The sequence below is a fragment of the Pantherophis guttatus genome, chromosome 5, assembly GCF_059756535.1.
Source record: "Pantherophis guttatus breed Tessera chromosome 5, ASM5975653v1, whole genome shotgun sequence".
NCBI classification, from domain to species: Eukaryota; Metazoa; Chordata; class Lepidosauria; order Squamata; family Colubridae; genus Pantherophis; species Pantherophis guttatus.
The window spans coordinates 127,931,815-127,948,719 of record NC_142067.1 but is presented as its reverse complement, the minus strand read 5'-3'; the positions used below and the strand labels follow the sequence as shown (position 1 = coordinate 127,948,719).

Below are 16,905 nucleotides of genomic sequence, written 5' to 3'. Positions count from 1 at the left end.
CCACCCCCTCTGAGGCCCACCAGAGGCCAGAAATGTGGCAACGTGGCCAGAAATGGCTGTGTGCAGCTCTCCTGGGCTCCATTTTGACCGTGACAGCCTCCTGCAGCCCTCTGCCAGCGGAAACGGAGCCCAGGAGGGCCATTTTCTCTGGCAGAGGGTTGCAGGAGGCTGTCATGGCTGAAAACGGAGCCCAGGAGGGCTGTTTTCTCTGGCAGAGGGCTGCAGGAGGCCTTTGCAGCCAAAAACGGAGACCGGGAGAGCCACACATGGCCGTTTTTGCTGGCTGAGGGCTGAAAGAGGATCCCCCAGCCCCACCCACTCCACCACAAGTGCCCCCGACACAAGTGATGTCAAGCTGGTCATGCCAACTCCAGCCACACTTACCCCCCACCCCAAGGTCAAACACAACCCTGATGCAGCCCTCAATGAAATTAAGTTTGACACCCATGATCTAAACCATCTGGAAGGCACCCCCAATACTTACTTCTGCTTTACAGGTTTTGATCCCTGAAAATTTAATCATGATATGTTGGCAGGCAAAGATGCTGACCTTTCTGTCTCTGTTCCCTGTGCTGTAGCTATTCGGGTCTGGATCGAGTGAGCGGAGAAGACAGTGGGAAAGGAGACAGTGAATGCAGCGACAGTGACTTCAATACTAGCAGGGACAGAATGAAAGAGATCTCCGTAGAAAAAGTTGGGAAACATAATGGTAAGTTAACCAACTTCAAATCATGGTTTGTGATGAATTTAAATATGAGCCAGCAGTGTGCGGCAGCAGCTAATGAAACCAATGCTATCCTAGGTTGCATTCATAGAGGGATAAAATCAAGATCACGTGAAGTACTAGTACCTCTCTACTTAGTAAGACCACACCTAGAGTACTGCATCCAGTTTTGGTCACCACACTATAAAAAAGATGCTGAGACTCTAGAAAGAGTGCAGAGAAGAGCAACCAGGATGATGAGGGGACTGGAGGCTAAAACATACGATGAACGGTTGCAGGAACTGGGCATGGCTAGTCTAGTGAAGAGAAGGATCAGGGGAGACAGGATAGCAGTCTTGCAATACTTGAAGGGATGCTACAAGGAAGGGGGGGCAACTTATTTACCAAAGCAGCTGTAGGCAGGACAAGAAATAATGTATGGGAACTACCTAAGGAGAGAAGCAACCTAGAACTAAGGAGAAAATTTCCAACAGAGAGAACAATTAACCAGTGGAACGAATTGCCTTCGGAGATTATGAGTGCCCCAGCACTGGAGGCTTTTAAGAAGATGTTGGACAACCACCTATCAGAAATATTATACATCTTCTATGAGAACAGGGGGGTTGGACTAGAAGACCTCCAAGGTCCCTTCCAACTCTGTTACTGTTACTGATCCTGGGTCGCAGAATTTGAATATCTCTCCTTGGGTTACCGTGGATCTAGATTTGCGTAAGAGAGAAACAATTCTTGGGGTTGATTTTCAAAAGAATTGGGCAAGGGAAATATAACCACCGGTTGAAAAAGAACATGCAGCTCAGGTGAACTCGGAATAATTTGTGTTAGTTACACAAATGCAATGTTTGTTTCTTTGCTGTAGAATTCATAGCAAAACGCAGCATTTTCCCAACTGATTAACCAGCTAATTGTTGTGGCCCGCCAGCAGCCAGCAGAGCTGGCAGCAGATTCGGACAGTGAAGAGGTTGGGGAGGAACATGGGCCAGTCCTGGAGTCTGGGGAAGGCTCTGATGAGGGCTCTGTGTTGGAGGCAGAGAGAGGGCCAGGGCCATATGCCATCTATCAGCTGCCTTCAGAGTCAGACATCAGTGAGGTAGGAGAACAGCTGGAGCCTGTTCCTAGGGTGTGCAATGAGCAGAGTTGCCAGACGAAGGGAACAGCTAAAGAACAAGGGTCGACTTGGGAGTAAGGCCACAGGGGGACGGTGAACGGCCCCTCCCAGAGGGAATAAAAGAGGAGCGAAAGGAGAGTGGAGTTTGCAGGAGACAATTAATTCGCTTAATTAGTTTATGACTCTCAGAGATTTCTTGCCAAGTTTTGAAGATATCGGCCTGGCAGCTCTCCAAGCCAGATAAGGTCTGTGACTGTCAATTCTCCCTTGAATGACTTTGCTGAAGGTGAAGGAGAGGAATTCACCGTTTGTTTAATAAAAGGGGTTTTGTCGGGACCAGGATTCTGCTTTGTGCTTTTTTTTTGGGAAGCCTAGGTCAGAACACTAATATTAGCACATTATTTTTTTCATCAGGGGCCACCACTTCTGCTGAGAGAACAACTTGCAAAGAATCAAACATCTACAATGGTCAACATCCCCACCCGTCTTTGGGAAGGAAACATCTACCCTTTTACCGTGAACGCACCGAACTTCTCTCCTATCCCGCAGCCCGAATTAACAGATCTCTCATCCAGCAGAGAAATACTCATTGTCGTCCCGAGTTCCTCCCGCAAAGCCAAGACTGTCTTCCAGTTCGGAATGAAAGACTACCCACCGTCTGTGAACAAGGACGTCACAGCGGGACAACCGCAATGGTTAATTCCCAGGAATGCAAAGAATTAAGCAGTTTCCCTCGAAACACTTCCGAGATCGTGACATCGTTTTGACAAGACAAGGAGAAATTTTCTGACAGCGAGAACAGTCAACCCATGGAACAGAAGTTGCCTTCAGAAGTTGTGGGAGCTCCATCATTGGAAGCTTTCAAGAAGTTTATTCTAGTCTAGAGAAGAGAAGAACCAGGGGAGACACAAGAGCAGTCTTCCAATATTTGAGGGGTTGCCACAAAAAGGAGGGGGTGAAGCTATTTTCCAAAGCACCCAAAGGCCAGACAAGGAATAAGGGATGGAAACTGACCAAGGAGAGATTCAACCTGGAGATAAGGAGAAATTTTCTGACCCATGGAACAGAAGTTGCCTTCAGAAGTTGTGGGAGCTTCATCACTGGAGGCTTTCAAGAAGAGACTGGACTGCCATCTGTCAGAAACAGTGTAGGGTCTCCTGCTTGAGCAGGGGGTTGGACTAGATGACCTATAAGGTCCCTTCCAACTCCGTTAATCTGTTAAAATCAGTTTACAGCCATTCTGTGCAGTTTTTGACAAAACTTCCTTTCTGTATCCCAGGTGTTGGGGGAAAACAATCTAGTTCATGCTAAACATAATATTAACACACATTGATTTGGAGGGAGAATTGTGTAGCGGCTAAAATAATGCATCCTTTTTCAAACGGATTGCGTCTTATACGAAGAAAGTGTAAATACAGGTAGTCCTCAACTAAACGACCACAATTTTGGAGCCCAAAATTTCTGGTGCTAAGTGAGACAGTGGATGAGTGAATTTTGTCCTAGTGTATGGCCTTCCTTTCCCCAGTTTTTAATTGCAGCAGCCACTAGCAGTTGAATCCCTGCTACGTTGCTAAGTTGGTAACCTGGTTGTTAAGTGAATCTGGCTTCCCTGTTGACTTTCCTTTGTCCGAAGGTCATAAAAAGGAGATCACGTGACCCCGGGCACAACTGCAACCGTCATAAATATGAGTCAGTTGCCAAGCATCTGAATTTTGATCACGTGACGATGGGGATGGTCGTAAGTTTTAAAAACATTTTTTTTCAGTAACTTTGAGGGGTCACTAAAAAAACTGTTGTAACCTTGAATGATCTCAACCAGGACATTGGAATTTATCTGAAAATTCAGCAACTGGATGAAGATAACTGCTTTGGAATGGTCATAAAAATATTCCAAGAATAGAATAGAATAGAATAGAATAGAATAGAATAGAATAGAATAGAATAGAATAGAATAGAATAACAAAGTTGGAAGGGACCTTGGAGGTCTTCTAGTCCAACCCCCTGCTTAGGGAGGAAACCCTACACCACTTCAGACAAATGGTTATCCAATCTCTTCTTAAAAACTTCCAGTATTGGAGCATTCACAACTCCTGGAGGCAAGTTGTTCCACTGATTAATTGTTCTAACTGTCAGGAAATTTCTCCCTAGTTCTAAATTGCTTCTCTCCTTGATTAGTTTCCGCTCATTGCTTCTTGTTCTGCCCTCAGGTGCTTTTTTTTTTTTTTAAATTTGATTTATATGCCGCCCTTCTCCGGAGACTCAGGGCAGCTTACAGTGCGTTAAGCTTTGAAGAATAGTTTGACTCCTTCTTCTTTGTGGCAACCCAATAAGACATTCCTATTAGGAATATTTACCGAAAAATACACCAAAGAAAAAAAAAAATTTGGTTTTACATATTATAACAGCCGCACGCATATTATAAGCACAAAATTGGAAAAGGGAAAACATACCAACAGAAGAAGAATTGATAAAAAAAAAAAATCCTAGAATGTGCCGAGATGGGCAAATTAACAAAAGAGCTCAAAGAAAAAGAAGATACGGAATATTATATAATCTGGAACAAATGGTATAATTGGCTCGAGACTAGAAATAATGGATAATAAAAAATAGGGATGAAGTTGAAAATGGAAAGAACGAATATGACAATGTATAGAATGTATAAAATCAGTAGGATTGTTAAGACGTATAATGTAATTAAAAGAGAAAGGAACAAGAAAATGGAATAGTATAAAGGGAATTGGGGGAGAACATAAATATTAGAAGATGACCACCATGGAATAGCTGTAAAAAGAGAGTGTATGTATGTATGTATGTATGTTTTGTGTTTTGTGTTTGTCATATTGTGTTATAATAAAAATATTTTTTTTAAAAAAATATCCCAATAAAAGAAACAGGAGACAGCAATACAACAAACAATTCTTACTTTAAGATTCAGAGGTTTATTTTATGAACAATTTCATGAACATGAATAACTATCATAACACAATTTATATGAATAACCCATTGCAGTGAGGTCCATGGACATCAGGGGTGAAATCCAGCAGGTTCTGACAGTTTTTGGAGAACCGGTAGCAGAAATTTGGAGTAGTTCGGAGAACCAGCAAATATCACCTCTGGCTGGCCCCAGAATGGGGTGGGAATGGGGATTTTGCAGTATCCTTCCCCTGGAGTAGGGTGGGAATGGAGATTTTGCAGTATCCTTCCCCTGCCACGCCCACCAAGCCACACCACACCCACTAAGCCAGGCCCACAGAACTGGTAGTAAAAACCTTTGTATTTCACCACTGACAGACATAGCTGAGTCCAACAAGGAGTAGCTATGGCCAGTGGCCCTGAACTCATGCCAAGAGATTCTTTTCTGCACTCATTTCACAACTTACTTCCTTGTTCTTTCTTACTGACAGACTGTCTCCACAGATACCCATGTTAATCTCAAACCTCTATCCATCGGCTACTTTCAGTTCCTTATTTCTCGCGGTTTCCTCCTACTACGTCCAAATATATTTCAAAACTACGTACGTTGCAAAAATCACATTTCACAGCAACGGCTCAGCAGGATTACAAATAGTTCTGATACACTTTGAAATCTTTCTGTCTAAAGCTTTGCTTCATGTAGTTTTTTAGGGCCTGTTTTTTCCACTGAGGCCTTATTGATTCTATTAGATCAACTGGTGTTTCCCACAAAATGGTCAGGAGAAGGTCTCTCTGAAACAGAAGTGGGATTCACTTACTTTCCCTACCGGTTCGCAAATGTGAGCGCTCATGCGTGTACTCGCTTCGCTCGCCCAAGCCCACCTTCCACGAATGCTCAGCCTTCCGTGCATGCTCTTTGCTCATGCGCACACCTTCCACGTATTAGCATGGCCTCCAAAACGTGGCTAAATAGGACGTCATTACATCCGGACGGGTGGGCAGGGCCTACCTCAGTCGGCGCTACCAGTTCGCCTGAACCAGATAGAACTGTCTGAATCCTATCTCTGTTCTGAAACCTTTTCAGAGTTGAAGTGGTCTTGCACATAACATCTGACGGTAGAGTTGAATGTGGTTGAGTAGTTACTCAGCTTTCAAATGGACCTGCACATGCTCCTTAGTTCTAAGTTGCTTCTCTCCTTGATTAGTTTCCACCCATTGCTTCTTGTCCTACCTTCTAGTGCTTTGGAGGATAGCTTGACTCCTCTTCTTTGGGGCAGCCCCTGAGATATTGGAACACTGCTATCATGTCTCCCCTAGGCCTTCTTTTCATCAGAATAGACATACCCAGTCCCAGCAACTGTTCTTTGTATGTTTTAGCCTCCAGTCTCCTAATCTTCTTTGTTGCTCTTCTCTGCACTCTTTCCAGAGTCTCGACAACTTTTTTACATTGTGGTGACCAAAACTGGATGCAGAATTCCAAGTGTGGCCTTACCAAGACCTTACAAAGTGGTATTAACACTTCACGTGGTCTTGATTCTATCCCTCTGTTGATGCAGATGAGGAAGACTTGAATCCCAATGCAGATAAATCAAAGAGAGATGGAGCTGCTCTGCTCAGCAATCCATTCGCCCCCTTCGTAGTTGGTTGGAAAAGGAACGTCACAAAATTAACAGCCACAATTGGCTTCCATTGAAGGTTGAAACACCGCTTGGCCTCCTTTCCTTGCAGAGTTCAAATGCTAATAAGTAATCAAGGGCCACTTGCGACATTGTATGCAAAATACTTTTGAGCTTTTGAATTGTCTCCGTCTTTCCTGAACAAAAGATTTAAAATGTGCTTTAAAAAAAAAAAACACAAAATCACTGACCTGGAATTAGATTTGAATTACAGCATAGAATTTGTCGCTTTTGGTTTCCATCATGACATGACATCCCCTTTTTCACCTCTCTTTCATAATTCATTCAGTAATTTCCCTTTTCAACCAGAATTAATTACAGTATTGGTATTTGTATTTCTTCGGAAGGCAGCCTTAGGCACCTCCGTATGAGCAATTCCAGGCCATACCGGTGCTTCCGTAAGTGGCTACACTATTCGTATAATTGCAGGCATTAACCTGGATTTAAAAAAAGAAAAATCTGAACTATTATCTGTAGTTTCCCCCCTCATTAAAGAAATCGCTGAAGCTGTGATTCGCGCAGAGATCAGATGGCGCGGTTTTGTTTCTGTAGGGCTAACATTTTGCAAAAACGAATACAGTGCCGCTTTGCTATCTGAAAACAGCGGAACAGAAAGCCGTTCCAATTGTTTACATTAGAGAACCTTTTATACATGTGTTATCACAGCTATCTTAATGGTTTAAAAGCCGCGACTAGAACTGTTACCAAGTTAGCAGTCACATTCACACAGTACTGTGAGTTTGGTCAATTCTCTCCCCCCCCCCATTTGACTAGTTCAGGGGTCTGCAACCTTAAACACTCAAAAGAGCCATTTGGACCCGTTTCCCACAGAAAAGAAAACACCGGGAGCCACAAAACCCTTCCCATGCCTGACTGTTTCTTGAGCGGCCACAAAACTAGCATATGTAGTTGAGTTAAACGTTCTGTTTTCTTCTGAAATTTTTATTTTCTTGGATTTATCCATGGTTGGCCTACAAAGGTGTGTGTGTGTGTGAAAAGCTCAATAAATTGCATGCTGGCGGATGTCGCACATTGGCGGTTGTGATGCATATTTTGAGTGACAGGGAGCCACAGCAGAGGGGGGGTGAAAGAGCCACATGCGGCTCCAGAGCCGCAGGTTGCTGACCCCTGGACTAGTTATTGAGACGGTCAAATAAGCCTCTTCTTCTTCTTCTTCTTCTTCTTTTTTTGTTGTTGTTAGTTGACAGACTTGATTTTTGTTCCTTCGGGGTGTTTCCTTGTGTTGGAAGAAATTTCCATCTGGTTCAGTTCCAAGCTGGGAGAAAGACACTGAAAACTTGGAGGCTGATTGGAAAGATGGTTTATTGGTGAACAGGACCCCGTGGTCTTGGGCATCTGACCACATGGAGTGGAGAGAGAGAGGTATTTATACCCTCTCTTGGCCCTTGCCCTTGAGCTTCCTGTTCCTGTGCAAGAACATGTATTCTATTGGTTGTCAGACTCCCATGGGGCTATGCAAGGGTCATAGCTAACCTTTTAGCTTGTCTGAATTCAGTTTGATTGAAACCTGGACTCTCTGAGGTGATGTAATGTGGAGGCTTGTGTCCTGAAGACGCAATTCCTATTGCGTCTTAATAGCTTTCCTGGTTTGGATCTTGAGCGAGGGCTGATCCTACCATTCTGCCTAATTCTGCCTTTGTTCAAAAGATCCTGTCTTGAATGGATTATACCAAATCTGCATTTCTAAAAGCTGTCCTCCGCTTAATATCTGGCTGGGGCAGGGAACTGTCCTGCTCTGAGTTTCTCTTTCTCATAGATGTGGTTGTGGTGTAGATGCTGAAAATGACACCGTCTGCCTTTATCCAGCTTCTCCTCTTTCTTCTTCTTCTTAACAGAATAACAGAATTGGAAGGGACCTTGGAGGTCTTCTAGTCCAACCCCCTGCTATACCATTTCAGACAAATGGTTATCCAAATTCTTTTTAAAAACTTCCAGTGTTGGAGCATTTACAAGTTCTGGAGACAAGTCGTTCCACTGATTAATTGTTCTCACTGTCAGGATATTTCTCCTTATTTCTAAGTTGCTTCTCTCCTTGATTAGTTTCCCCCCATTGCTTCTTGTCCTGCCCTCAGGTGCTTTGGAGAATAGCTTGACTCCCTCTTCTTTGTTGGCAGCTCCTGAGATATTGGAATACTGCTATCATGTCTCCCCTAGTCCTGCTTTTCATTAAAGTAGACATATCCAGTTCCTGCAACTTTTCTTCATGTTTTAGCCTCCAGTCCCCTAATCATCTTTGTTGCTCTTTCTTCTTTTCCAACTTACAAAGAGAGCATGGCTTAATAAGAAGCTGACGGAACATACAAGGATCCAGGTTTATAGAGCCTGAGTCCTGAGCACATTCTTGTACTGCAGTGAGTCTTGGACCCTTTACGCACGGCAGGAGAGAAAGTTGAACACTTTTCATATGCCCTGTCTCCGACGTATTCTTGGCATCACCTGGCAGGACAAAGTTCCAAATCGCGCAGTCTTGGAACGTGCTGGGATTTCTAGCATATATACACTATTGAAACAGCGACGTCTACGCTGGTTGGGGCACGTCGTGAGAATGGCTGATGGTCGGATTCCGAAAGATCTCCTGTATGGAGAATTAGTGCAGGGAAAGTGCCTCAGAGGGAGACCACAGCTGCAATATAAGGATATCTGCAAGAGGGACCTAGAGGCCCTGGGAATGGACATTAACGACTGGGAAACCTTGACCTCCGATCGTTCAGCTTGGAGGCTAAAGACGCAGCATGGCCTTCTCCAATTCGAAGAGACACTTGAGGCAAAGAGGCAGTCCCAGAACCGGCGAAATCTGGGGGCTGGGCAGGGGACGGAATGTATCTGCCCTCAGTGTGGAAGGGATTGCCACTCTCGAATTGCCCTTTTTAGTCACACCAGATGCTGTTTTAGGACCTCTTTCCAGAGCACGATACCAGAGTCTCTTAAGACTGAAGGATGCCAATGCCTTCTTTTCCTTTAAGATTTCCATTCCTCTTTTAGGGGAAATCTAACATTCTGCTTTTTTAAATATTTCTCAAAGTATTTCATTCGTCTAGGAGAGGGGTGGCTGCTAACTTTCTACACTTGGTTAAGCTTAAAAATCAGCAAGTTGTGTATTGACTTCGTATATTGGTGGTTGAACCGATCTATAGCCATGTTGGAAAGCACTTCCGTCTGACAGGCTCGTGCAGATAATAAGCTCGTTCTTAAATCACCCAATTTAGAATAGCAGGCAACCAACCTCTCGAATCGAAAGCTTCCACAATAGCCACAAAGGGAGGAAAATAATCCTAGGGAAGATCAGTATCCAATTTTTTAAATTTTTTGCATCTAACACTGCTGCTAAAGCATTGCAACGTTCACCGGAGGATAAATCATCTTCCAATGAATCAAGGATGAATAGGGAAATCAGCACTGCTCCATTGATGATTTGACAAGTTCTGATTTGACAAGCATTAATGGAGAGAAATAATAGGTCCATCCTCAGAACTTTCTGACACTGATTTCAAAATGGAATATTACAAAAGAAGTAACAAAAAACGATTTTATTTCAAAACTGCCTGGTATCTATCTATCTATCTATCTATCTATCTATCTATCTATCTATCTATCTATCTATCTATCTATCTATCTATCTATCTATCTATCTATCTTCCATCCCTACTTACCTATCTATCTATCTATCTATCTATCTATCTATCTATCTATCTATCTATCTATCTATCTATCTATCTATCTATCTATCTATCTATCTATCTATCTATCTATCTATCTATCTATCTATCTATCTTCCATACCTACCTACCTACCTACCTACCTACCTACCTACCTACCTACCTACCTACCTACCTATCTTCCATCCATACCTACCTACCTACCTACCTACCTACCTACCTATCTTCCATCCATACTTATCTATCTGTCTGTCTGTCTGTCTGTCTGTCTGTCTGTCTATCTATCTATCTATCTATCTATCTATCTATCTATCTATCTATCTATCTATCTATCTATCTATACCTACCTACCTACCAACCATGTTTTCCCGAAAATAAGACCCTGTCTTATATTTTTTTGAACCCTGAAATAAGCGCTTATTGCCATGCACTCAAAAGCCTGATTGGTCTTATTATCAAGGGATGTCTTATTTGGGGGGAAACAGGGTATCTATCTATCTATCTATCTATCTATCTATCTATCTATCTATCTATCTATCTATCTATCATCTATCATCTATCTATCTATCTATCTATCTATCTATCTATCTATCTATCTATCTATCTATCTATCTAGAATTAGAAGGGACCTTGGAGGTCTTCTAGTCCAACCCTCTGCTGAAGCAGGAAATCCTATAGCATTTCAGACAAGTGGCTGCCCAGTCTCTTCTTAAAAACCTCCAGTGATGAAGCACCTATAACTTTTGAAGGTTAGTAGTCCCGCTGCTTAATTGTTTGCGCTAGGAAATTTCTTTTTAATTCCAGGTTGCTTCTCTCCTTGATTAGTTTCCATCCATTGTTTCTTGTCTGGCCTTCTGGTGCTTTGGAAAACAAGTTGACCCCCTCTTCTTTGTGGCAGCCCCTCAAATACTGGAATGCTGCCATCACATCACCCTTAGTCCTTCTTTCCTCTATTTTTCTGAAACAATTAGAAAATTAGATCCCCCATTTTCTCATGGGTTAAATAACGTTCTTACCACACTGCATAATCTCAAGCAGTTCCAGAGTGCAGAAATGTTGCTAAAGTGCTATCTCAAAGATTTCACTTTTTAAATTTCTTTTTAAAGCCTGTTTTGTCTCCTTTCGTCCCAAAATAACAACTCTGCAATGCATGCACCTGTGTGTCTCTGTATGCATACATATTATTTTCTCTGAGGATTACATTCCAGAAAACTTTGATCTATAAATTCTTATTTTTCATACCCATCAATGCAATACAAGACTCTTTTTATTTTTGCTGCAAAAAAACCCAAAAACAAAACTAATGCAGTTGCCTCTTTGGAAACAGAGGTGCGACAGTGTTGTTTGAGTGAACACACATACACACACACACACACACAGACCGAGAAAGCCCTTGAAAAAAAAATGAAATTTGCTGCTTACATTGATTTTCAACCAAGCTCAATATGAAATATCCCATTTGAAGTTGGCCTTTTTTAATCTGTTCAGGAAGCACAAAGAAAATCATAAATAAGAAAGCAAATTGGGACATTGTTTCATTGGCCACTAGATGGCAGCAGCCCTGCATTTTTGACCACGTCTCGTGTCTTTACAGACGAAAATCATCCAGCAATGGAGCAAAATGCCACAAGGTGGCGCCATTGTTCTAAGAATGCAAAATCAGATTGGGCGTCTTTTAGAGAAACTTTTGTTTGTTTTCCTCTAATTCCAGAGATTTCGGTAGAAAGGTGTTTTAAAAGATCTTTCCAATAAGAAACCCAGACTATATTCCTTCTTGAATGATTTGACCGGGTAAATTCATTAATCACAGTTTAAAATTGTATTACCAAGTGCTACCAGGGTGCAATCCATTCAGGGACATGTCTTGATTCAGAAAAAGGAGTTAGGATTGTTTTTCCTGAATCGTATATTAATTTCTCCTGTTCTTTAGTCTTAGAAAACTGCTCCTTTCATTAGACATCTTCCAGACATCTCCAGCTGTCTTTCTGGAGAAAGTTTTAATTCCTTGCACTAAATTGAATTTTAGACTACACATCATTCTTTTTCAGAAGAATATTGTATTTTTTTAAAACTGAAACTTCAGGTTGTTTTGTTTCAAAAAATATCTGGCAGCCATTGTAATTTACACAGTCAGAATTGTATTTAAATTTACAGTGGGTCCATTAAATTTAGAGGAAACTGCATTTACAGCCGACTGGTCTCCCTTATTTATTTATTTTTAATTACAAAATCCATGGCTTATTTGTGTGTGTTTCCCTCTCCGTCCCTTATTCTCTACAAATTATGTATAATTTTAAACATCTTTGTGAATTTGCTTTTAGAGTCAACCAATGGTAATTTCAGACATAAGGCGAGACTATTTGGGGTCAGCAATTTCATTCTTGAAATGAAGACATAAGAAACATACAGTCTCTGCTATTCTTCTACTTATTTCTTTAGAAACAATAGCACTTGACATACATTTCTGTTAATGTATTAGGCAATTAGTATTATTTTTTTTGCCTCAAACAGCTGGTTTTCGTAAGCTTTCTATCATGATTCTGTGTTACATAGATAGATAGATAGATAGATAGATAGATAGATAGATAGATAGATAGATAGATGTGGATGGATGAATGGATGGATGGATGGAGAGAGAGAAATAAAGAGAGAGAAAGATGTGGATGGATGGATGGATGGATAGAGAGACAGAGTTAAAGAGAGAGAGATGTGGATGGATAGATGGATGGAGATATATATATAGATAGATAGATAGATAGAGAGAGATGTGGATGGATGGATGGATAGGAGGGTAGGTAGGTAAGTAGGTAGATAGATGATAGATACATAGATAAATAGAGATTGATAGAGATAGATAGACAGACAGAATAGATAAAGAGATAGATAGATAGATGATGAGAGAGAGAGAGAGAGAGAGAGAGAGATATGCACAGAGTAGCATTTTGCAAAAAGGAAAACAAATGAAAAAGAATTAGGTAGACAAGAGTACAATGAAAAATTGGTAATTTAATTTGCAGGTAAAAAGCATCTTAGGAATTACATTAAATGAATTCAAGATACAAAACTAAAATGAGTTCAGGCTTGTTTCTTGCAGTGTTGTGTTTTCACAATTTAGCCTACAGTGACGTGGCTGCTACTGTTTCCTTGTAGTAATCCTGTTTCTTATTATGGGCTTCTCTGTGTTTAGTTTTGTTGTGGTTCAGAGCATCTGCTGACTGGGTGTATGTGTGTGTGTGTTTGTGTGTGTGTGTATCAAAAGGTCACAATGGCAACTGGGAATCCAGGATCAAAGCCCTGTCTCTAAAAAGACACAATAGATTAGAATCCAAATACATGTGTACATATTTGCCAAGATAATATGCTACAGAATGTTGTACATCTCCATTCATTTGAGTGTTCATGTCAGGTGTTCAAGTGGCACACAGAATGGGGTTCTTGGAGGTCTTCTAGTCCTACCCTGCTCAAGCAGGAGACCCTATACCATTGCAGACAAATGGACGTCCAGTCTCTTCTTGAAAGCCTCCAGTGATGGAGCATTCACAACTTCTGGAGAAGAGCCGTTCCACTAGTTAAGTGTTCTAACTACGAGGAAATCTTTTCTTATTTCTAGGTTGATTCTCTCCTTGATTAGTTTCCACCCATTCCTTCTGGTCTTGCCTTCAGGTGTTTTGGAGACGAGGTTGACCTCCTCTCAGCCCCTCAAATATTGGATCACTACCAATCTTAGAGAACAGTGTTAGAAGATCTTGGTTGGGATGGTGGCTTTATGGCATGAAGTGGGCACCTTAACGCTGCAGGTGCTGTTTTGTTTCACCAAAGAGGGAAGAAAAGAGGGATAATTCATTTGATTTCTTTATTAAGGGGCCCATCCACAGACCCTTCTCAACCTGGACATAAACTGTTTCAACTCCTACCCTCAAAACGACTCTATAGGGCACTGCGCACCAGAACAACTAGACACAAGGACAGTTTTTCCCGGAGCACCATCACTCTGCTAAACAACTAATTCCCACAACACTGTCAAACTATTTAATAAGACTGTATTACTATTCTCATCTTTCCTAGTACCTATCTCATCCCACTTATGACTATAACCTTGTTGCTTGTATCTCTACGATTTATATTGTTCTGTTTGTTTCCTAGTATGATTTGATTGCTACTCTACTCTACTCTACTCTACTCTACTCTACTCTACTCTACTCTACTCTATTCCTTATTCTATTCTACTCTACTCTACTCCATTCCTTATTCTATTCTATTCTATTCTATTCTATTCTATTCTATTCTATTCTATTCTATTCTATTCTATTCTATTCTATTCTATTCTATTCCATTCCATTCCATTCCATTCCATTCCATTCCATTCCCCTCCCCTCCCCTCCCCTCCCATTCTACTCTACTCTACTCTACTCTACTCTACTCTACTCTACTCTACTCTACTCTACTCTACTCTACTCTACTCTACTCTACTCTACTCTACTCTATTCTATTCTATTCCATTCCATTCCATTCCATTCCATTCCATTCCATTCCCTTCCCCTCCACTCCATTCCACTCCACTCCACTCCACTCCACTCCACTTCTGTTCTGTTCTGTTCTGTTCTATTCTATTCTATTCTATTCTATTCTATTCTATTCTATTCTATTCTATCAAAAGGTTGCTTAATGACTGGGCGTGTTGCAAAAAAAAAAAAGAAAGAAAGAAAAGGGGGAAAAAAAGAAAGAGAAATAGTGCAACCATCTTTGGAACCTGGACACCAGAATCCTGGGTGATTGGCGTTGAAAGGGCCTCAGTTCAACACCTTGAGAATACATTGTCCATTCAAAGACTTATAGTACACTAGGAAACTCGCTGCTGGCTATCTGACTTTGTTCCTTTGCAATGATTTTTTTTTTTTTTCGGCCAAGAGAAAAACCAAGGTGACAACCACTCAACAACAAATCTTTCAAAAGATTTCAAACCAACCCAACACACAAGAAGCAATCTCACCTAGGGAGGAGATCTGTGGAAGGGAGTGTTTCCACCCTCCCTTCCACAGGGAGGGTTAGGGAGGGTTTCTAGGCCTACAGAAAACATCATAAATGAGAAAAAACAACTCCGCCTAATCCCGGCTGCAAAAATCTTACCGAAATCAAACAGAAATAACAAAAGCAAGAGCTGCCAATACATATGTAGATACTGCAACGGGCATAGTAAATCTTTAATGCTCTCTTAAGCAAAGAGACTGAAACAGTAACACACAGCCCTGGGATTTTTCATTGTGCAAGACATCACTGTAAATATTAATTGCTCTTCTTCTCCTCCTCCTCCTCCTCCTCCTCCTCCTCCTCCTCCTCCTCCTCCTCCTCCTCCTCCTCCTCCTTCTCCCTCCCTCCCTCCCTCCCTCCCCCCCTCTCTCGCACACATGGTCCTCTAGGAAAGAAAAACTCTTGATTTATTTTGTAAAAGTAAACTTTTACTCATGGGGTGAAATGCTCCCGGTTTGGACCGGATCGCTCGATCCGGTAGCGATGGCGGCGGGTGGTTCGGAGAACTGGTAGCAAAAATCCCTACACCCCCCCCATGCCCAGCTGAGCCGCGCAATCATCAGAGGCTTTTTTAAAAAAACTTTTGAAAGCATTTTTTCTTCGGCCGAAAAAAAAAATGCTTTTAAAAGAAACAAAAGCCTCTGACGATCAGGCAACTCAGCTGGCATCGTCAGAGCCTTTTAAAAGACTAAAAGTGAATATAAGTGGTATAAGTGGATAAATCAAAGGAAAAAAGGGGTAAAGACTAAATTTAGGAAAAATCTAAGGTAACAAATGAGCACCGTATAGAACAAGGAATAAATTACTGTTTATGAATGTATGTATATATGTACACATAGGTCCATATATTTAGTTTGTCGGTGGAGTTGTGTATTGTATATGCAATTTTACGATTGAGAAAAAGTGTATAATTTTGTATTTTTAAATTTTTAAATTCAGTAAAGTTTGTTTTTTAAAATTTAAAAAAAGATTTTTTTTTTACAACCACTTCGACCGAAGAGGTTGTAGAAAAAAATGCTTTTAAATGTTTTTTTTTTAAAAAGTTGGCCACGCCCACCCAGTCACATTACCCCCTCCAACAAGCCACGCCCACAGAACCGGTAGTAACAAATTTTGCATTTCACCACTGCTTTTACTAAAAGCCAAGCGGTTACAATAAAGCAAAGCCAGAACTACAAGTTGCTCCCCAGTTTCCTTTCCCGTTCCCCCCTCCTGTTATCTCCCTATTGGCCAGCTCCATTTCAAGGAATTGTTTTGGTAAATGGTCCCTGCATTGGCAGGCTAGATGGTGAGCTGAGCCTCTGGCCTTGGGGCGATGAGCCGATGTCTCCGGAAGGAACGACATGTAGTTTCGATTTCCCCTTTCCCAGCAGTTCCCTCCTCCATAGTTTATGGCAAGCTGGCATGTGGCAAAGCAAGGCTGAAGCTCAGGAAGGCAGTTATGACTTTCTCTCTCTTACTCTCTTTCATTTTTCTTTCTTTCCTCTATCTTTCTCCCCCTTTCTTTCTCTCTCACTCTCCTTTTTTCCTCTTTCTTTCTTTCTTTCTTCTTCTTTTCTTTCTTTCTTTCTTTCTTTCTTTTCTTTCTTTCTTCTTTCTTTCTTTCTTTCATTCTTTCTTTCTTTCTTTCTTTCTCTTTCTTTCCTTTCTTTCTTTTCTTTCTTTTCTTCTTTCTCTTTCTTTCTCTCTCTTTCTTTCTCTCTTTCTCTCCTTTTCCTTCCTTTCTTCTCTCTTTCTTTCCCTTCCTTCCTTCCTTCCTTCCTTCCTTCTTCCTTCCTTCCT

General features: G+C 41.4%; 1 protein-coding gene across 1 annotated transcript in view; it reads left to right on the top strand.

Moving 5' to 3' along the window:
- LOC117667371 (protocadherin-8) overlaps positions 1–4,757 on the top strand; it is an 11,022-nt gene extending 6,265 nt beyond the window's left edge. Inside the window, exons 3-4 of the mRNA XM_087895563.1 lie at positions 579–709; positions 2,244–4,757. Coding sequence (XP_087751689.1) covers positions 579–709; positions 2,244–2,596 — 484 coding nt within the window. The 3' untranslated portion in view covers positions 2,597–4,757. The remainder of the gene's footprint in view (positions 1–578; positions 710–2,243) is intronic.
- The last annotated feature ends 12,148 nt before the right edge of the window (positions 4,758–16,905 follow it).